General features: G+C 37.7%; 1 protein-coding gene across 1 annotated transcript in view; it reads left to right on the forward strand.

The window, feature by feature from the left end:
• Positions 1 to 22,300, forward strand: part of STAC (SH3 and cysteine rich domain) — a 73,832-nt gene that overhangs the window by 8,128 nt on the left and 43,404 nt on the right. Inside the window, exon 2 of the mRNA XM_056485664.1 lies at positions 15,208 to 15,481. Coding sequence (XP_056341639.1) covers positions 15,208 to 15,481 — 274 coding nt within the window. The remainder of the gene's footprint in view (positions 1 to 15,207; positions 15,482 to 22,300) is intronic.

The following is a 22,300-nucleotide window of genomic DNA, read 5'->3' on the forward strand; positions in this document are numbered from 1 at the left end:
TGCACAACTTCCAGTTGCATAGGCAAGTAGTCATTCAGTGTTGAATGAAAGTGCTGAAGCATAAGCAAACTTTGCATGTTCATTAGCAAAGATGGCAGCTGTGAAAATGAGAAATTTATGTGTGAGTGACTGAAATTACTTTGGTTTTTTTTGACATATGCCTCTGTTGGAGAAAACTCCCTTTGATTTAGTAGACCAATTGAGAGAGTAAATGCTCCTTGTCAGGGAGTTTAACTCAGGAGCTGTGTAAAAGAGATGTACAATGGATGACAAAAAAATCAGATTTCTTGCGTATCTGCCATCAGCAGTTACATGTGACAAATGGCTTGCCCGTCTTCTTCTTTATTAAAATGAAATGAGTTTCATGTCTGTAGTCTCACATAAATGTACTGCAGGCTCATGGAATTTTTATCCCTGACAGGTCAGCATTTCTTAGCTGACCTGTTTTTAAATGATGAGAGTAGTTTGCTAAGCACTGTCAAATGAACTGTTTAGAGGGTGTAATGGCATTAAAAATACCATAGCATGAATAATTGTGAGACAGAGGTATTTCCCAGCCATGGGAGGCTGCAAGTTCAATATGGAATTGCAGTCCTTTAGCTGAGTAACAGCAACAACTTTAATGCTTTTCTTTTCTGTAGACAAAATATGCTCCATCTCTGAGTGCCATTTAAAAGCTTTATTAAAATGCTACACATGCACTGCTTTATTAATAAAGATCATTTTAGCAGTCTAGTATTCTGAATAGAAAAGGAAAATTAGGCTGACCTACAGTAACTGATGATTAGGCTTAACTAACTTCTTTCCTAAGAAAGGAGCAAAATACTATAAACTGGTATTCACAGAGCTATTAAAATCTGCATTTAGAATTTAGATTTTTTTTCACTTTTTCATCAGAGTAAGACAAAGAAATATATGTTTTGGAGGCACAGCTACAGGTGAGAGGGCAAAGTCACCCTGATAGATTGTTACAGCAAATGCCCCAGTTCAATACCTCAGATTCATCTTTTTTCTTTTTTTATTTTTTTACAAAAATTGCTCATTCATACTGAAGGGAGAGTTTTGACAGCTCTTGTCAGGGGTCAGATCAAGGGTCAGATTTCTGGCATGATGCAAACAAGTTTCTTTCTAAAATGTCACATATATAGGTGTACTATTCATCATTGATTTGCCAGTGTTTTCCCTGCCAGTTTAAATGCTGTGATTCCCAAAATCAAAATATCTTGAGACTGAAATGAGAGTCTAAAAGTCCTGACCCAGCCTCTATTGCCTTCGTGCACAGAGTGAGAAATGGCCTTGGACTGGGCATCTGTATGTTCACAATAAAACATTCAGCATGGTAAACTTCTCAGTGTCCTTGACTTCTTTCCAGTTAAATTCAGAATCCAGTTCTTTAGATGTTTCAGGCTCATATGCATTTTTAAAATGTACCTACTCCTATCAGCTAGTATTAGTCAACTCATAGACATGGCATATACAATTTTTTGTTTTATCTCTTAATGTACTTATTTATATTATTTATATGTGATATTAAATAATTTCTCACATTCACACATCCTCTTTTAATTTCAATTATCTAATTAAGGAATAATTACAAATAAACAAAAGGTGACATAATGATTTGCCAAATATTTTTGATAACGAGCATTTCAGTGAAATGTATGCTCACTGAGCACTTTAAAAAAAATCACTTACTGCTTATTTTTTAATGTCAAAACACCTGGTCTTGAGGAATTGTTCAGTTTCTTAATTGTGTAAACTTTTGCTAGGGAGCTTTCCCTGATTGCAAGTAAAATTTCCAGACAAAACAGCGTGGAAAAAAATGCATCCTAGGTTACATTGTACATCTTCACATTATAATTAGAGACCAACTATAAGCAGGTAAGTAAGTAGTTCAGCCCCTGTTTGTTATAAACAGAACACAGACCAAAACCGTTTTATCAAAGGTGATTTAGAGGAAAAGCCTGCTTTGCATGATCTAAATTAGTGCCTTTGAGCAGAAATATTTTTCCATTAATCAGAGTAGCAGCAGCTACAGCTGAGTTAAAAGCTCAGATTTAAGTACGGTGAACACAGTGAGATTCCATCAGAGCGAGGTCTTGAACTTTGCCTACAATGACTGGTCAGCTGTCTGTTCCCCTGTCTGACTTTCCCCTCTCCTCCCCACACATCTGTCAAAGACATTCTGAAAAGCTCCAGTTGCTTTTTTATCCCAATGTGGAACAAAATCAAACTTTGAAAAATTTTGCTAAGCAGAACTGCTGTTTCCAGGCAGTCCTATAATGGAAAGTTATGCATCTATGAGAAAAAGAGAGGAAAGTGTGAGCCTATCCAGGCTTCAGAATGTGAAGTGCGGCTGTTAAGCTGTAGCCACAAGATTAATCATGTATCAGTTTCACAAAGTACGGGCAAGCTGGAGTCTCTGGCAGGTTCACAGCAGATAGATTTACCTCCTGTAGTTAGTTATTATAACAAATGGATTTCATTCTCCTGACCATTAAAGATCTCGGCAATCAGTTAACTTTTTTGCTACCTTGCCTACTCACACTCTGCCTTTCAATGTTTCTTTCTTCCCTCTCTGTTCCTATTCTCACAGTAATGCTGTAAACCATGACCAAGCTCTCTGATTCAATGAATCTTCACAAAGAAAAACTTCCATGTTTCCAGGTTTAGCCAAGTTTAGACTTCTGTTTAAAAAATGGATGGTGGTTCTTCTGTTAGGGAAAAGGACCTTTGATAAACATTGTGTGGGTGCTGACACTCATGCCATAAGTATGCTTGGGAAAAAAGCAAACCCCACAGTTTATACTTTCCCTATCATCTATACTCAAGCTGTACTTGCATTATTCACAGAGTAATTCCTTCATTTGCATTTGATTTCTTCACATTTTCTGGTTTAACATAGCCTGTTCCTCATGTGTGGATACCTATTTATCTAATCCCTTGATGTAACCTCATCATGTCTTTGTATGTCTGTGCAGGAAACTATACACAAATTTAAAACCCGAACAATGAGGTAATACAAAACATTACTTATGGAGAAGAAATAAAGCCCTCTCCCTAGTTTTCACATCTTATCTTCTCCTTTCAGGGTAGGTAGTTAAGGACCAATGCTAATCAAAGGAACCCTTTTCAAGTGCACTGCTACTGAAGGTCTTTTGAGCTCCTGCCTCCCCCAGAAGTTTAGGTTCCCACAGTCTTCCTCAGGCTGCCCTTCAACAGCACTGATTTTTTAGCAGTACCTGCCTGGCATCCAAGAAAAATGCTCTGGACATCTTCCTTACAGATTATCAAAGCTAACATGAATGCCAACAGCTGTAATAGACCAACCTGAATCCTGCTAGATTGTAGACAAATTAAAAACATTTCATAAAGGTAAAAAAAAATTACAGTCAAACTTTAAATGAAAAATCTTAATAGAGTGATTTTCCTAAGAGGAGAATGCAACTATGATTCTGACCATAAGCAGTAGCCACCCAGTCTGGTTAAAAAAGTATCAGTTATATTTTAAACAAGATGAGAAAGCTAGCCTATTTTTTTCTGGCATTGTAGGGAACACACTGTAATAAATACAGTATTCCCAAAGTAGCAATAGAGGTAATGTAAATGTATCTTTACTACCAGCTGCTGAATTCTAGAATAAAAAATCTTCTTCCCATGAGTTAATATCCCTCCATATAGTCCCACACATAGCCTATGCTGCATATAAAAAAAGCAACTGATGGGACAAAATTGACATAAGTCGCAGAATTTAGCACTGCACCTTGCTCTTTAGTTAAGCAGTACACAGTAATTGTATTTCTGTTGTAATATTTCACATGCCTTATAAGTCAGTATTACTCAGCTAATATCAAGAATTCAAGAATTACACCTACTCTAACAGTAGAATAGATGAGACAAAGGGAAGGTCTTCATGGAAAACTCCCCTCTTTCATAGGATTCATATTCACATTCTTTAAAACTCTATATTAACTTGAATTTCCTTTCTTCTTCCTCCTATGTCCCTGCTTTCCTGCCTGCCTGAATCCCTCATGTAGCCTCATGCAATATGCTATTCCTCTTGAAGTCATAGATACTATTTTTGTCAGACAAGGCTTCACAGTTTTACTGGTTCAAGACCTCTGACTTTCCTATCAAAGTAGTAATTCTTATTAAATTAAATAATTGGTAACTTATATCAATGACAACGGCTCTTTTCTCTTGCAACACCAAAATTACGAAGCTTCATTTACTAGGTGAACACAACATTGTGAGAGCATAACAAGCTTTATTTTCAAAAACATTAGTACAATTATTAGATGTTTGTGTGCAGGATTTCATTAAGAGCAGTTTAACTTTAGATAGTTTTGAGGAATTTTTAAAAAAGTCTTAACATTCAGAAAAAAAAGGTAGTTCTTTGGAAAGAGTTATAGTCTTAAATTCTGTACATTTCTACATATGCGTTCTGTATGTAACTGTCTTTTTACACAAAACCATTTATCTGAGTATGAAAGCACATTTTTAGAGTTCAGTCATTATAATCTTGACATTTTGATCACGGTAATTTGTGCAGCTGGTGGGGATAAAAATGTTTTTGTTTTGCAGGGTTTATCTTGAAACAGTAGCTAGCTAAAGATATGTTCAGCAGCTTGGAGGTTTAGGTAAAAATATAAAAGAAACTGATTAGCCTGAGGCAAAAGGAGTCGAAGATACATCATAAATCTCATACTTAACAACTCAAATTAATTAACATCTCCAAATAGATGTGCTTACATAGTCAACATCTTGAAGCAGTGTTCAGGCCTTCAAGTGTCTCCATTGAAGTGCCAAGTATGTCATCTGTATGACAATATCATCATCAAGTTAAACAGATTTTCCATGTGGAGAATTGCCCTATTCTTTACGTAAGACATTGAATGCAGTTTTTGCTGGTATGACTAAAATGTTATAACAAAAAGGTGAAAGACAGAGTGAAATGGAAACTTGCTGTAGCAGTAACAGATTCATTGGAAACTAGTACTACAAGCATAATTTTTCCAAAGATTTTTGGAAGTGCTTTTTTAAAATTAGAAAGCTACTAGCGTAGATTTGTTTAAAGGGATAAATGCATACTGTAAGTTACACTTTGAGAAGAGCTTTAATGGAAAATGTAGCAGATCTGGACTGGATCTGAAAATAAATCTCTCTTTGTCATGGTGGACAGTAAAATAACTGGATGCAGAACACATTATTAAAAAAATATTCGCAAGGTAGAAAGAAATTTAATTAACACAGCATTTGTTATGTATGTGGTAGCTGCTATAGAACTGAAGAACTTAAAATGAGATGAAGGAAACCCTGTGGGTACCCAGGTAGTAGAAGAAGAAGAAGAAGAAGAAGAAGAAGCCCATGGAGAAGCCCAGAAGATTAACTAGCTTTGCTCCTCCTGTGCTATCATCTCTACCTCCAGATTCAGGACTTCATGCCGGAGTGGTTTCAGGGCAGCAGTGTGCACCAGGACTGTATGGATCCTGTTAGGCTTGTGGCGTCTGAACAGGCACTGCCTAGGTGGCCAAATGCCCTGGCCTTCTGATTGGCTGGCAAGAAGCAGTGTTCACATGGTGAGACATTGTTAGTCTTCAGGAGGAGCAAAAGGAAGATAGAAGGCAGCAAATCTGCTACTAGATTGCAAAAATATGCACAAGAAGAGGAAGGGAACAATGAAAAAGAAAAATTGGAAGGGAACCAACACACACTGCTAAAATTCTATAAGGTGTAAGCCCCTATGCCATCTCCCACTGAGAAAAGTTTAAAATGGAAGCATGGAAACAAGTTGTAAAATTTGGATCTGAATCTCTGTGAACAAGCAGCAAAGAAGAGAGTGAAGAAAACTGTGGGATCAAGTAAGACAAAATATCAGCCTGTGGGCTTCTTTTAAGCCAATAGGCAATACAGCATCCAAATTCTGGCATTGTGTTCTAGCTCTTTCTTTGACTGAAAAACAAAGTAATATCATCTCAAAATTAAATTACAGGAGCTAAGCAAGAATTGGACAGAATTATTCACATGAAGTATGAATTGATACAAGTGTCTAGGAAGGATAGAAGAAGCAGAAGCTACCTATATTTGGCTGTGGAGCAGCACAGTTTAGAAAAGAGCAGTTTAAGAAAAAGAGAAGGGAATTGAAAAGTCAGATAACGTCAGCCAGGTAACAGAATATCAAATATGGCCAGATGTTTTTTCATGCTGCATGCAGGAATCCTTTAAATTCACAGTATAAAACATTTTTTTAAAGTTTTATTTCAAAATATGCAAACAAAAAAAAACCTCCAATAACCCATCCACACCATGAGCCTTTACTAAGGATACATGCTCACTGAAGTCAGTGGGAGTTAGCAGTAAGCAAAAACCTTAGAATTTAGCCCTGTGACAATTATTTTGTTGTAGAGCTGAGCACCTAGATGTTTTCATTGCAAAACAATTTTAACAGTGTAAGTTTTGAGCCCCAGAAGTAAGAGTGGAAACACTGACAAAGTATTAACTGTAACAACTCTCAGTAGGTCTCGGACTTGCTTTTTGTTTTAAGGTGACACAAATGTGATAATTCAGTATGTGGGTAGTGATGTTCATGTTAATTTGCTCTCAGCTGGTATCAGCCTCTCTGTGAGACGTACTTCCATATTTGCTTCAAGAGATATACTACTGTTTAAAGTATTATAAAATAGCTCTGTTAACAAAAGAAAATAAAAAGAAAATAAAATGGGTATAATATATTAGTGGAAACTACTGCTGTAGGTAGCCCTGCATTTTTAGAAGAAAAAGTTTTTAGTAGAAAACACTATTGTGGTTTTTTTTAGAGCTACAAGGGTGTCATACTGAGGCATAAGATCAATAGGGGAAATGCACATTTCATAGAGGTACAGACATGAGATACAGTCAAGGATGATTAATCTTACATTCACAATCACATTTACTCCAGATTATTCATGAGAAGGAAAAGAAGCAAAACCCAGGTCCTATTTCTATCAATCTGGAATACTCTCAGCAGGTAGTTACCAGTGTAGCTTTTTTCACCTCTGCAGGGCTGCCTGCATTTACATAAGTCTGAAATCCAGCTTTTTAATGTCCAAATTTCATTGGGCCACATCCACCACAGCAAAGATTAATAAATGACTGAATCAGGAGTTATCAAAGGGGAATGAGTGTTCCATTTAGAAGCTGAAATGGAAAAGAGCTATCCAAGAAGAGATGCAAAATATGGGATTCCAAGAAGGGGCCTCAGAGATAACAGTCCAAATCCCTTCTACATCAAGAGGCAAGAGATAGCAACATCCTAATAGAGGCAAAGTATGGAGATGACTGACTGCTTAGCAACCAGGCATCTGAGGTGAACCCCAAAGTATAAAAAAAGATGCTGTAAACACCTACTTTTCTTGAAATTATAGGCTGATTTAAAAAAAAAAAAAAAAAAAAAAAAAAAAGGCTATTCCTAACCATCTCTTGCTTTCTTCATGAGCTTTCCTTTTGGTTTCAGGAGGAAAAATTGGAGACAATTCTATTGTCAGACTATGAAAGGGAGACAGGAGCTACACAGAGGACCGCACTAGACACATTTCGTAACCTGAATTATGAAGAATGTCATGCAATGGGTGCCACCCGTTGCCACCATGTGGAAACAGTTATTTAGCAGGATTTGTAGTCTTTGCCTCTGCTCCTGAGAGAAACAGGCCTTCTTTTGTTAGGTGAGGCAGCACGGGAGATTGAAGAGACAAAATATTTTGCAGCCCTGGTATTTGATAATGACCAAAGGGTTCTTTAGTTTGATTTCCAAAGTGTTTTGATCTATGCACATGTTGACAAAGGAGGGATAATTGATGATTATTGAGCTCAACATGGTGAACTCAGTAGATCTTACTTTGGAACGGTTAATCTGATTTTCATCAATTGGATTACAAACTTTGGAAAGCTACAGTACAGATTCTCTGAAAGATATTGTCACTTGTTATCTTGAAATACTGCAACTTTGAGAAAGATTCTCTGCTAGCAGTACTGAACACAAACCATGGCTGAGGGTTATCATAAGCATTTTCCCCACAAAAAATAAACTTGAATCAAACGTGTTAAGAAGTTTGAAGAAATACTGATAGACACTAGATCTCATGAAGATTAATGTAGATTACTCTTTCTAATACAGCTTGGTTTAAAGAAATACAATGGAATACATCAAAATAGAGCTGTTCAAAAACACAGAAGCAAAAATTATGTTAGATATAAAATTTGAGAGTTTGGGTGTGGATTTTGCTCAGTTTTTGATTAAAAAAAACCTTACGTTTTTTCTTCATTTTCATTCATAGAAGTATTTCTTTTGCATATGTTTTCTCCTTTTTAGAAACTATTTTAAACTTTTTTAATGACTGAGTCTTTTGAAGTTACAATGAAAATATAATTTTGCATGGAAGGGAATGTGAGCTCAGGGTTAGTCACAATTACAGAAAATCCAATAGTATCTACCCTTTTTTTGCCTTAGAACTAAATGGATAGTTCTAAACATAAGAGAGAGAAAAGGATTTCCCTGAGATTTGATGGCAATTGGTATACTTAATAAATTGTGTTTCCTCAAATCTGTCATTTACTGGACTGCATTATTTTATTCTGTCATATCTGATGCTGAATTTTGAAGATATATAAAGGATATTGAATCATATTTCAATATTTCATAATTTCAGGCTTTAAAACTTCGTGTAGTTTATTTCACCTTTACTTCACATATTTGCCAATTGTGGTTCGTTGCAGAGTGAGAAGATGACACATTATAGGTAGGATAAGTTCAAACCAAGTGCAGGAGCAATTGTTGAGGACCAAGTGAATTTTTAGCTTGTTTAAACCAAACCAGAGTCATAGAGAATGAACAGCTCTTTTAAGCAAACTGCCTGTTTGGCTACATGTGCAGGCTGACCTTTTGATAATTCAGAGGTCTGCTAACTAGAGACGCAAACACACAGCTGGCAAAGATGTAGTACCTCAGGAGAGGGCAGAGGACATGAGATTCACAGAGACATTTGTGGGGGTGGTGACTCCTGGGCACCCCTTCAGATTACATGCTTTCAAGCCTTGAGGCTCTTTCAAGGATTTTTTGCTGCTACACTCTGTCATGTTAATCAGAGCATTTCATTGTAGTTTAGGACTCTGTGTGTGAAACAAAATCACAGAAAGAGCCCTGTTCTAGAAGGTATTATATTCTAAATAAGTCTGAGAATCTGCGAGTGGATTTAAGAAATAATACAAGACAGAGAAGAGAATCTGAGGGCGATTATCAGAGCTGCAAGAGCCAAACAGAGTAGCTGAAGGTACACCATGAATCACTAATAATATTATTGTTAGGTATTATGGAAAATGTCTCCTCTTTGACTATTTCGGTACAATATTCAAACAGAAAGTTTGAATTACTTACTTTTTGCAACAATAAAAACCATTTTTTCTAACAACAGCTCTGCAATCTGTTTGGGAAAATACACAAATATAATACATAACAGATTCTACAATAATAAACACTCCTTCTTTGTTTGTAGTGAATTAAACAGATACAGTTTCCAAGAGAGCTGGCTAGAGCAAATGCATCTACATGATAGGGCCAGATTCTCAGACTGTATAAATCATCTACAATGGAAGTCAGTTTAGCTAATTGTACTAGCAGAGTGTTTTGACTATTTATTATTTAGAAAGAAGATGGTAGAGAAGAAATCAGCTTAGTTTACAAGTTTTACCATGGGTGCTTTGCCAATAAAAAATACAACGCTTCAAATATTAGAAATATCCTTTCATCTTGTTAATGTTATAAGACATGATACTCCTCTCATCAGTAGGCAAATACATATAGTGTTTATGAAATTGCATACTGCCTTTAGGCACATGCAATAACATCAATTTTGCTCATTAAAATGCCAAGGCAGAGCATTTTCAACTCAAACCCAGTATAAAACACACTCTGGTCTGTCCTCAAAAATCACTTGCCTTTGTATTTCTCAGTTTTAAGAAGAAAAATCATTAGCCTTCATACTCACAAAAAAATAAGCACTTGTATTTGAGCTGGTTCCCTGTTGGCTCTGTATCAGCACAGCTAGCTGGAGCCCAGAAATGTCACCAGGGCAGCTTACACCCTGGTAACTTCCAGTCCTTCAACAATGCAAGTAAACAACTGAAGTATGTTCTGAGAGTTGCTAATCAAATTGAATGTTCCTTGACCCAGGAAATGGACTGTACTCAGAGGAGAAGCTATTCATCAAGACTTTGTTCTCCCTTATTTGGAATGCTTTTGGTCTGAGTGCCTTTTGGTAATAGCCCCTGTACCTGACACTCTCTCTAGCAAATCTCTACACAACATCATGTGATCCATGTGTGTCGAAGTCCTTCTTTTATAACAATGTGAGAGTCAAATAATTTAGAAATTTGCTCTAAGAAGCTGCAAGGGAGAGGAAATAGTTCCTAACAGAAAGTGGATGTTTATCTCACAGCAGAGTGAAATCTGTTGACAGAGCATTTTTAGTCTAAACAAAATAGCTACATTTTATAAGGCTTGCAGGATTCAAACTGGCTTGATGGTTCATTCCAATTCTGTTAATATCCTGAATTATTTGTAATGGATCTAATGATATTGTTAACACCAGTGTAAAGAAAGGGATAGAAAGAGATAGAGAACAGCAAGCAATATTTTTTTTTTTTTTATTGCTATAGCAAATATAGCAAACAGCTGATGTCTGAAAATAAGGGCTTGGTTATATAATCAGTCAATGAATTACAGCTGATAAGTGGGACTCTTTTATTCATTTCTCCTAGAAAATAGTTGAGAGTGGAAATGTACAAAACAATCTCCCCATTGGCCCCACACTGCACAGGAGCCTCTGCTGCTGGCAGGGATGGTTAGCAGTGACCAAGAAGGCAACAAGACCAAGCGTGTTGTGAAATAACCTAATGTGTGCATGCTGGGTGCTCAACGGCCCTTGATTCATTCTTCCCATCTGCTTCTACCGAGCCCTCCTGACTGCTAATGTAGACAAGCTGGAGAATCAAGGGGAAAATTGTTCCTAGGTATCTGGGAGCACTTAGGATCCTGAATAAAGTACTCTGCAGGGTGGATGCATGTCTTTGTAATTGCAAAGCTAGGGGTTTAAAACAGCTCAAATCACTTACATTTTTCTGATTTTCATGGAAACTTCTAAAACGAAAATTCTAGAAAAGCATTAAGTGCTTGCAACAATGACATCAAATAAAGTCCTGGTGAAGGCAGGTGCAATTCCCATTCATAACAAAAGCAGTAGCATGTAACTAACACTATCAATTAATCTGAATATCTGTTCTTTTGCTTCCTCTTGTTTTCTGCTTATAGCAACTAAATAATTGTAGTATAGGGAAATTAGGAGTGGAGGAGTGCTGATAACAGAGCTTTCTGATCACTTGAAGCTAGAACATTCAGTGACTTGGAGGAAGATTGAGATTGTGCTGCAAGATACAGAATGAAGATGGTTAATGAGGCTCTGAAGTTGAGCTACTGCACTCACCTCTACCTTCCCTGTGGGGTTAGTATGTGCAGTCACTAAGAATCTGTGTGACTGATAAAAAGCTTTTAATTAGAAACAAAGATTTTCCCCTTACTCTAAATTCAAACCACAGGAACATCCTGGCTTTAAAATCAAGGACTCATGTTTCTGAAGTGTCAACATAGTAAGGTTTTGTGATGCTACATAAGTCTAGGAAACTTCCTGTGCTTTTGGGAATATTGCTTTTATTTAAATTAAAATTAAATTTTAGCCTTGCTCACAATGAAGAAAATGTGAAAGTCTTAGGAGATTTATTTCAAATATGTTTCTTAAAGCCTTTTTGTGCTTGGTTTAGAGGTTTTTTCAGTCTCAATGTATGATTTTTCACTGAAGAGTTGAAGTATTGAGTGTAGAACAACCCTAGCTGCAGGATTTTTTCCCAAAGTTTTGTAGTGTTTCTTCATAAGGTTTAATTTTTGACTCATTTACTCTGCAGAAATAAAGTATAAATAATAAAATTTTCACACGGCTCTCTCTATTGAAAGATTTGGTTCTCACCTCAGGTGAATGTTACAGCAGCTGTTGCATCACAAGTGCATTAACTCAGTTTACAGCGGACCAAAATCAGACATATATTACATATCTGTAATTACATTTGAAATCTTGCAATAAAAGAATGGGGATCATCCACAGAAAATTTCAAAATGAGGAGATCATGATATTTAAGCAAGGCAAATTATGCTTACTCAACTGCAGTCTAATAATTATTTAAGCTTTTATGGTTTTATAGTTTACGCTGTTTGTATAACAACCAGCCCTCGCCTTTGCTTAGGCCAACTTTTCCAAAGTAAACAATCATATGCCATTGCCCTATTTAAAATTCTCTCATTAGCCTAATATGAGAAAGTTGAATCTGATTTTGAAACCTGATGCAAATCTTCTGTGGCCCTGTATACTCTCTCATACGCATGAAGGGCATAGATCTGAGAGGTATTTTTAACAGTAAAAGTGTGTAATTAGCTGTGCAAAATGCTAAATTTTGCTGATATTCTTCATTTTCTCTGAGTCACTTCTCTACACATATAACCTATTTGGGATATAATAGTCCCAGACTTCCACTGGTGTTTTCGGTATGCAGTGAAAGCGAAACATGTAGGTGTCTTCCAGTTTGAATGCAAATGGGCATGATATCTGCATTTGGTTAATGACAAGGATGCCCATCATGCCTGGGAATTATTAAACCACATGAACACAGGACGGTTCTCAGTGGATTTCAGAAAGGACTATTAGCTTGTACAGAGATGCCTGCCAAATATGTGAAGGTAACTTGCTCAACTCATTCTTGGATATGTGTCCTCTGAACATTCTGGGAGGGAATGCTCAGAATAAGCACGGTTGCATGCTCTTTAGTGCTTATCCATAAGTTTGGGCAGGTATAGCCTGAATTCTGGACTATTCTTCTTTGGCAAACTTGACTTTTCTGCTTGGGGGAAGAAAAGCTGCTGGTAGACCCCTCAACTGGTAAATGGCTGTGCACAGGAAAATGGGATAAGGACAGTAAATGCAAAGCCTCTTAAAATGTACTGCATACATTCTCCAAACTAGCAGGACTGTTGTCTTAGGATAAAACAAATACTGTATTGTGTAGCTTAGGTTTCCTCCTCTGGCAGGAACAGCATTTTGAACTTTAGTTCGCTTCATGTGGCACTATAGAAATGGATAGCAAATCAATAATGGATGCCATTTCAGTCACCTTGTGGTGTTGTAATTCTCTGTGTTTTGCTATACTAATTAGGTCTGACTTCAGAGAGAAATGTTTCAGGACCAAGGAAGTGAATTATTGCCTGAGTTCTTGGCTGTCACAGGGGAGATGAAGTAATCTCAGAACTGAATAACCTCAGTGAGTTCAAGAGCTAGTAACTTAACATCCAAGAGGAAGAGGGAAGATCTCACATTATGATGGTGCAGTTGACAGTGAGTTTTAGGCTCAATCAGTCTGTGGTATGTGCTTTAGCTGAAAAAGCATCAGAAACCATAAACTACACTTACCTCATAGTTGGCATTTAATTATTTAATTGCTCTTATTTTCACATTCCTCTAGAGACTGAAAGTGTCTTGCAAACAGATATTTCCTTCCTTTGGATCCAGGGCTCCTCCCCTGAACCCAGAGAGAGTTGCAGGTGGGAGAGGTGCATGTGGGATGGGCCCCAGGTTGTGATGCTTCCCTGTTCCCAAAGCCACTGGGGAGGAACAGCTCAGGAAGTAGAATGCAGTTTGCTTCCATGTAGCAAACCTAAACAATGTTAGCTGAAGCCAAGAGCAGCAGTTCCTTGTCCGTTTATTTGACTTTGTGATTTTGTTGTGAAACATTGGGTTGAGAGCTAGTGTCTCCCTCTCCAGGAACAAGCTTCTTGTTTCTGAAGGTGGAAGAGAGGCTTCTCCCCAGAGTGTTTTGACTTTCCTCTCCAACAGCTTGCTGACAGCCGTGTCATAAAGAAAATGGATGGATCAGGAACAGAATCTAGGGAGAGCAAGTACTCTGAAGCTACTAAGTCAGCATGATGTACCAGTTCTATTCTTTTTTTGGGAAAGAATGTAAACTCCCTCCCTTTATATTAGTGTGAATTATGATTCCAAATAATCATTGCTTCTAACACAAACAGTTTCTAATATAAACCATTCCTTCTGGTTACCACAGACAGCCTAAGCAGCATGGAAAATTTCAGTTGTTACATCACAGTCACCCAGAGAATAGCAGCGGTGATTGAAATTATTTTGCAGTGGTTTGCATAATGTTGAGTGAAAGGTGATACAGAATTATTTCACTTCACAGAGGGCAAACACAAAGCAGACTCAGAGCTGTCTTTCATTTTACCTGGCCTCTCCTTGTGGCATTTGGAGCTGACAAAGCCACAAATTCGTGTGGCTAATTTCCTAATAACCTCCGTGCCTCATCCAGTACCCTTCTCGGCTTATACAAAATTGGGGAAGATGATGAAAAATGAGTGGATGGCTGATATTGCACAAGGGCATTTACAGATAAAGACTTTGAGTTAACAACTCTTAGTAGTGCTTTATTATGGTGCTTGATAGTCTGTCAATCAACACACAATACAACATACAAGAACACGTGAATGTGTGTTAACTAGTATTAATTAATGGATTAACTATCATTTGGCTTACTAATTACATTATTACTGCTGTTAAGACTTCTGTCCTAAAAACATTAATAGAGAATTTCTTCATCAAAGCTAATCAAATACATATATTTTAAAATATAATATTTTTCAGTGAAATTCAAGAAATTTAAGTATATCAAATATATTTACTGAGTTCATTTGCCATGTACCACCATTTAACAGCTATTCCTGTAATGGTTTTACAGATTGATTAAGTATTTTTAGAGGATGAATACTCTAAGTTCCCTCATGCTTGAACACAAAGGGTGTATTCTCCAATGCCTACAATTTGCAGTAGTACTTCTTTACTGTCATACCTGCAAATAAAGACCAAAACAAGCATTCATTAGGGACTATCAAGTTTATTGTCCATCAGATAACATATGTAGGGTAGGTTGTTTTCTGATTTGGATCGGTTTTCTTTTCTCAGAAATTGCTGGTTAAATTTTAAAGTCAGGTTTATGGTTAAAATCAAGAGCCTTGCATTGCTTTTAGAGTAGAAAAAATAGTAATTATAACTGGTTTATTTGTTGCAGCTTCAGAAACTGAAACGATCCCTTTCCTTCAAGACGAAAAGCTTGCGGAGTAAAAGTGCAGACAATTTCTTCCAGAGGACTAATAGTGATGTCAAACTGCAAGTAGACTTGATGCCTGAGGTGAGCACAAGCACTGGGCAGCTCCCCAACTCAGAGAGCCAGGCATCTTCACCCACCAGATCCCAACAGCTGCCAGAAAACAAGACTCACATCTTCCAGGAGCACATCTTCAAAAAACCAATCTTCTGTGACGTCTGCAACCATATGATTGTTGGTAAGAAACATTTTATTTAAAATCTCATGCTAGAACTTGCAGGATGACATTTCTCTAACTTCTGTGAGCCCAGATGTCTCCTTGAGAATATTCATGCAGAGACGTTGTGGATTTATGTCATATCTGCCACAGGCTAACAGAAGTTCTACATTTTTTGACAGATGTCTTGCCCTTTAGACATATATTGTTATCACAAATTACAGGTGAAGGATTCAGCAGGAATCAAACTCTTCTGTCATTCAGGTTATACTGAGCACCAAGCACAAGTCGTATGCTACACTAGAAGCAGCAGAAATCCATATTGCAAATGTGTCCACTCTCCTCACTCTTTTCCATAGCAGTAATTTTAGTTCACTTTCTCCTTGTGTCTGCCCTCACACCCTGCATCACCCTTAATTCCCTTTCACTGTGGTGACCATGGTGACCTCCCCCTGCTGTCCCACAAGTCACTTAAGGGACAAGCAGTAGCATCTGCTGGGTGGCAGGTTCTCATCTGCTTGTATGGATGTGGCTATCTAGGATGAATATTTTGGGAGACCAGGTCAAAAACCAAATATAACAGCCGAATTTACACTGCAGACTTTCTTGGGGTTCTTCTACCTGATCCCTCCTATGCACAAACCTTGCACTAACTTTATACCTTTGAAAGATAGGCCTGTCTGCTCTCTGAAGCTGTCCATGAGTATGTAAGTTCTAGGCAGGGACTGACTAACTGACAGACAGATAATTTTGTTACTGTCTCTAGTGGGCAGAAAAAACCTCCCTGCTAAGCCCTGCTTGTAAGGTAATTTTCAGTTCAGTGTGAAGACCTAAAAAGCCAGCCTTCATGGAGATCAACCATGGGGTTTTGCAAGGAGAGGTCAAGAGAGAAGTGCAAGTGGTTGGAGGCCACTTCATGGCCACCACAGTGGGAAGCTGCAGGAGTTGCTATTCAGAAATCTGATCCTGGGAATTCACATCCTTTTGACTAGTGTTGTGCACATGATTTGGTCTTCCTGCTTACTTACCATCTACTTGTCCCAGCATGGTAGAGCAGAAGTAAATTGAGTGGCAATTTACCAATGTGAAAGCAAGAGACAATTTCCAAGCATTGAGGCAGGACAAGGAGTTAAACACTGATTTTGCTTCATGTAGAAGTAGTACAGGTCTTTGAGTTTAAAATATTGTCTGTAATTTGTATAGCTTACTGTATAGCTTCCCTTGGCATGGAAGTTACTGCCTTTTTAGGTGACAGTATGGTAATTTCTTTGAAGATGCTGATAGGACTGATCAACCTTCTTCAAATGAGGTTGCTCAGTGCTTCCCACTTGTGTGAGGAATTTGTGGTCTTTGGAAAAGGCAGCTGTCCATAGAACATTAAAATTGATGCAAGACCATCTTGCTTCCATAAATTAACTTATATTCTCACTTCACCACAGCTGTAATGAATCCAAGGAAACTAAGGAATTTTAATCACAATTTTTGGTGTCACTTTCCAGTCTTTTAAGGTTTCTTTCTACTTGAAGTGGTAAAATAAATGAAAGAGAGAAGCAGTAAAGTATCAGTATCAGGGAAGTTCACAGTCCAGGAATTGACAGGAAGTCTGAAAGAGCAGTTAATTGAAATAACTTTATATATGGGAAAAGGCCCAGAATTTGTCTCCTTCAGTAATGTGGATGGATGTTCTATCAAAGCTTATTTTCACAATTATATACAGCAAATATAAGTTCCTTGAATTTCTGGCAGCTTCTTGTGAAGTTGTATGGACATAAATATCATAACAAATCTGCATGACTCAGCAGTAGTGTTTCAAAATACTGCTGCTCGTGACAGATTATTGCTGGCAGCAAACTTTGCAGAGAGTAAATCCAGTTCATAAACACTCCTGTCCTTCTCCTTTGCTGGGCAATCTGTCCTCCTGGAATAGGAAAGTCCTGAAGCACAGCTCTAAGCTTCAAAACATCAGCTTTAACCCCTTGTGCTTTCTGAACTTTTTCTATTCTCTCTGCTGAGGGCTTTGTTTTTCTGTTCTGTATCTTAGCCACTTCATTAGCTAAAGAAGATTTATAATTGCTGAAGAAACTAATGTGACCTATTTTGTCTGGTAGCAGTCTGAGTCAGGTGAATTGCTCTAACCTCCTCCACCTCATCTTTGTTTGGAGGTAAGGCAGAAGAGATGTTAAGAGTTTTATCTTAAGATGGCTTAGAGTATAGATGCCCTGATTTTCATAGACAAACATCTTCTCTATTCCTTCCATCTTCTCTCTTTGATCCTTACTGCAGCCATGCCTGGTTTTGCTGTATTGTATTTTAAGCAGCATGGTAGATCTCAGTGTTTCCATTTGTTGTTCATTTAATCCATATAGTTTGTGCATCTGTGGGTTATATGAATAGAGCACCAAAACAGGCAGATTTCAGGAAACTCTGTTAAGCCTGCTTCCAAAGACAGACTGAAAAAGCCTCATTTCTGTTAAGGGACTCTGAATTTATGGTTGAAATGTGAAGCCTGTTTATTCTCTCTGTTTGCATTTTTCACAGGCAGCTACACTTTAGAGTAATGAGTCTATGATTTAAATTCCTCATTGATGAGAATAAAGACAAAGACAGATACATGCTTTGAAGACTGGAGAAAAATTGTGTCTTGACTTTAGATGGTTTCAATTTTGCCACCAAGAATGATTCCAAGTTCACCTTAAACGGCACTCTGATCTATGAACTAATAGCTCTGTTTGGTACACAGTAGTGTAATGAACAGTGCACAGCATGAATGTGCAGTGACTGCTTCAGTCTCACTTATGTGGCAGAATCTGTAGCTTCAAAGGGAACAGGACACATGGAGCAGAGGCAGGAGGTTTCCTGTGCTGTTCTTTTCACAGCAAAATTAAAGAACTTGGAACATTATCTTATTAGAAAAAAATACGTGCATCATTCTCTTTGATTCCTGGGGCACTATGAGCCAAATATTGCCTTTGGGATGCAGTGGTTCATCTATATATTGGGGTCAATTCCAACAGCTTCAGGTTATAAAGTCTCAACACCCTCACTTGCCCTCTTCCCTTTGCCATTGTTTATGCTTTTTGGGTAACAGTTGTCCTTGATTCTCTAGCTGAGAAGGGATTGTTTTGTCTAACTACCCTGTGAAGAGAACTTACTAACACCTAATAAGAAGTTTCAGAGTTACACACCAAGCAGCAGAAAATCTGAAAAATATAAAAGCTAAAACCCAAGGCATCACAATCAGTATAGATATATATGTATATATATCAGTAAACTTTCAAATGTTTTACATGCATCCTAGGGTGCAATGCAACATATTCAAAATAAAATCTGTTTATTGATTTGATTTCAAAAAAGAAAAAAGACTATTAATAATGTGCTTCATACCTCATTTTAAAGGTGGGAGTGGGAATGTTCCTACTAATTGTACTAGACTGAGACTCAAGTCCCACCTCAGTAAACAGAAGAGAAATTTGATACAGAAGCAGTAATTTTCTGTCAAATGAAATAATGGAGGAAATTTCTCATTTGAGGGAGCTTTGAAGAGTGCATGCAGAATCCATTTTACATTAATGGGGCCTTCTTACAGCATCTAATTCTCCAATAAAATAATAATCTCTAATACTGAATTCAACAGTAATAATTCACAGAATATCAGAGCAAATCAGTGGTGTATTGGAGCAGACTCTGTACTCCTTTCTCCCACTCACTGTTTTGCCACTGTGAGTGCCTAGAATCGATTAGCTTAAGACTGAGGTTTCAGCTCCATGGAGGACTACATATTTTCCTAAATTTATCCACCCTTGAAATCCTCTCACAGTATGTCTCTTAGAAAGCCATTAATTTGCTGGGTTTAGTAATAGTATTTATCATTATTTTAATATCTAACCCAGCAAGGGAAAATTTTGTAAATCAAAGTGCCTTGTGGAACGTATTATTAGATCATAATTTAGGAGACACTAGGTCTCTTAGGTTTTTGGGAGTTTTTATTTTACATCACAGTGAAAAGAAAACCGAGTCAGATACCTCCAAGTTTGCATCATGTTATGTACCATTTTTTGTGTTTAGCAAGAACGTGGTAAACTTTGGCAATGGCAAATTAAGAGAGGCAAAACCGCCTGGCACCAGCAAAGATATATACTATTAAATTAATTTTACATCAGATTACAGTCTTAAACTATGCTGATCAGAAGAAAGTTCTTGCTCTTCAGTCTCTGGTATGCCATCAATCATCTCTGTGTCACTTCACTGTTGAAGAAAACATGATGTCAGTAATCTATAGTTGAAAAATATTTTTTATATTTTTTAAGAAAAACATCCATCTGTAGAATTCTCAACATTTTACTCATTTGCAGATCATTTCCTGTGCTGATTCACATGGAAAAAATGTTATTTTCCACATATTCCAAGTATATTACATGTAATTAATGTATTGCCATCTAAGTCAAATATAAGTTATGCAGATAAAAAAGTAAGGCACTTTGTTTAAAAAATATATTACTTTAAAGTCAATCTTTCAAAGCTGTGTTTTAAAGAAATATCTGCTTGTTTATACTGTATCTTTCTTTGTGTTTCCAAAGTGTACTTAACTGTTTCACTCCATTCTTAACCTTAACTATGGCACAGAATTTTAATCATACACCTGGGGGACTTTTTGCATACCTGTTAGAACCTGTTAGAAGTTTGCCTGGAACAAACTTCCAGGAAGACCAGAAAAAAAGGTCTGCAACGTCCAGTAATATTCAAAATCATGTCCTTCTGGGTCATGCCACCCCTGGCTTAGGTAGCTGAGATATATGCACTTGTAGGTGTTCTTAGGGCAACCGGGTTTCTGGCTTGGATGCTAATTCTCTGGACCTTTGCAGCTCTGGAGGTAAATAACTAAGTACCTGTCTTCTTGGGGAACTAACCAGACTGCAGTTAGAGAAACCTGTGGAAAATAAATAAACAAGTAAAAAAGATAAAAACCAAAATACAGCTGTAGCATAGCTTCCTTTCAGTCTATTAATCAATACTGCTTAAGCAGTGAAATTGTGTTATCCCTTCAGAATTGACTCACTCCTACCACCGTCTGTTCTGGTTTAGCCAGTCATTCTGGAGGTTCAGACAGCCAAAAAAGTACCATTAATAACCCTTTCTGACTTCATCTTTAAAAAGCAGCTTGTATTTCTTTATTTCACTGTGCAATTGTGGCTGCTAGAACTTTCAACTGCTTTTATCCTCAAAACTGTATTGCAAAATCCTTCAGAAAGTTATAATTCAAGGTGATAAACTGACCAAGGTTTTCAAATGCAGGAATAAGGAAAGACAGACGTCTAGACTGAACCTATGGTTCCCCTTTTCTGTTAGATCCTGCATCTGAACTCTTCTCTTGACTATCAGTAACTACAACTAATAAGTACTGGAAAAACTCCATGGTTAGAGGAAGTGTTTATATAACTGTAATTTATGTGGATGTTTATTAAATATAGAAAAACGTTACAGGAACTGTGACACAGTGCTTTCTGCATCCAGTCTGATCAGCCCTCTCTTAAAAAATATACTTAACTTTTTTAAGCTTGCTGCCTCATTTCATGAAGTAGACATTCTGGTTTGATCCAGAACTGCCTGTATCCAGCATTGTACAGGTAAACAAAGGTGCAGAAAACAGACACAGATTGATCACCACTTCTTGGCAGCAAGACAAAGTAAAAGTACTCCTGGAAGCGTGACTGTAACTGACTTTTTCCAAGTTTATAGGAGTTTGGAGGAGTCTTTTGACAGAGATCTTGGAAAAAAACAAAACCAAAAAAGGGCATTTTTATTTATCTTGAAGGATGAAGGAAAAAATAATGTTATTCATTCAGTCCTGCCTTCCACTTTTCCTAGTCTCTCTAGCATCTCCCACCACAGATGACCTTGAGAGAAGAGATTCATGTCACCACTTCAGCAGAACAGGAGTTGTCCCCTCTAGAGAAAGGTAAAGAGCTTCCAGTGAGGCGGACATACTCCTGGAGCAGGGCTTGTGTAGTCACAGCCAAGCCTTCCCACATCTATACTCCAGAGACGCTATTACAGAATAAATTTGTGTTGTTTATTACTAAGAGTTTTCCTACTTTTTTTTTTCATTTGTGACGAAAAATCATGAAATCATGCCAGACCAATCTGATAGCCTTCTATGATTGCATCACTGGCTGGGTAGATGAGGGGAGAGTGGTGGATGTTGACTACCTTGACTTCAGCATGGCTTTTGACACTGTCTCACATAACATCCTTGAAGGCAAACTAGGTGTTGGATGAGTGGACAATAATATGGATTGAGAACTAGTTAAAAGGTAGAGATCTCCAGTTGGAGGCTCATTGCTAGTGATGTTCCCCAGGGGATGGTACCAGGTCCAGTCTTGTGCAACACATTCATTAATGACCTGGATGAAGGGATGGATGCATCATCAGCAAGTTCACTGACATTACAAAACCGGGAGGAGTGGCCCCGGAGTCCTGTGCTGACATCCAGTGAGACCTGGACAGCCTGGAGAGTTGTATGGAGAGGAAGCTCCAGAAATTCAACAGAGGAAAATACAGGGTCCTGCACCTGGGTAGGAATAATCCCAGGCACCAGTACAGGCTGAGAGCCAACCTGCCTGAAAGCAGCTCTGCGGATCCTAGTGGACAACAAGCTGTCCAAGAGCCAGTGGTGTTCTTGTGGCCATGAAGGCCTATGGTATCCTGGAGTACATTAGGAAAATTTTGCCAGCAGGCTGAGGGAGGTGATCCTGCCCCTCTACTCAGCCCTTTTGAAGCCTCATCTGGAGTGCTGTGTCCAGTTCTGGGCTCCCTGGGCAAGAGATACGTGGTGCTCCTGAA

Source organism: Oenanthe melanoleuca, chromosome 2 (genome assembly GCF_029582105.1).
Source record: "Oenanthe melanoleuca isolate GR-GAL-2019-014 chromosome 2, OMel1.0, whole genome shotgun sequence".
NCBI lineage: Eukaryota > Metazoa > Chordata > Aves > Passeriformes > Muscicapidae > Oenanthe > Oenanthe melanoleuca.